The sequence below is a fragment of the Myotis davidii genome, unplaced genomic scaffold (assembly GCF_000327345.1).
Source record: "Myotis davidii unplaced genomic scaffold, ASM32734v1 scaffold991, whole genome shotgun sequence".
In the NCBI taxonomy this organism is placed as follows: domain Eukaryota; kingdom Metazoa; phylum Chordata; class Mammalia; order Chiroptera; family Vespertilionidae; genus Myotis; species Myotis davidii.
In genome coordinates this window covers 198,847-199,295 of record NW_006283137.1, presented here as the reverse complement: position 1 = coordinate 199,295, position 449 = coordinate 198,847, and the positions used below count along the sequence as shown (strand labels likewise).

The following is a 449-nucleotide window of genomic DNA, read 5'->3' as shown; positions in this document are numbered from 1 at the left end:
TCCGCCGTCCCCCCCGCCCCCCGGGCTGCCCGACTCCCACGGACCCCAGTGAGGCTGACTCGACCCACAGGGCCTGACCTGCTCACCTTTGCTGTTGTTAATCCTCAGCCGAGATATTGTTTCCATTGGTTTTTAGAGAGAGTGGGAGGGAGGGGGAGAAATGGAGAGAAACCTCAATGGAGAGAGACATCGGCTGGTTGCCTTCCCTCTTCGCCCTGACCAGGCTGGGGATCGAGTCTGCAACCGAGACACGTGCCCTTGACCGGAATCGAACCTGCAACCCTCAGTTCAAGGGCCGATGCTCTAACCACTGAACCACTGGCCGGGGCATGGCCGAGCGGCCTGTCCTGTGGGCCCAGCACAGGGAGGGGTGTGTGCGGGCGCTAACACGGGTCTTGGCCGCAGAACATCCACCTGGTGGCCCGGTGGCTGAGCACCCTGGACAAGAA

The 449-nt window shown here is 62.4% G+C and overlaps 1 protein-coding gene across 1 annotated transcript in view; it reads left to right on the top strand.

The window, feature by feature from the left end:
• Window positions 1-449, top strand: part of DNAH17 (dynein, axonemal, heavy chain 17) — a 107,024-nt gene that overhangs the window by 78,592 nt on the left and 27,983 nt on the right. Inside the window, 1 exon segment of the mRNA XM_015562672.1 lies at window positions 406-449. Within this exon segment, the coding sequence (XP_015418158.1) occupies window positions 406-449 (44 nt within the window).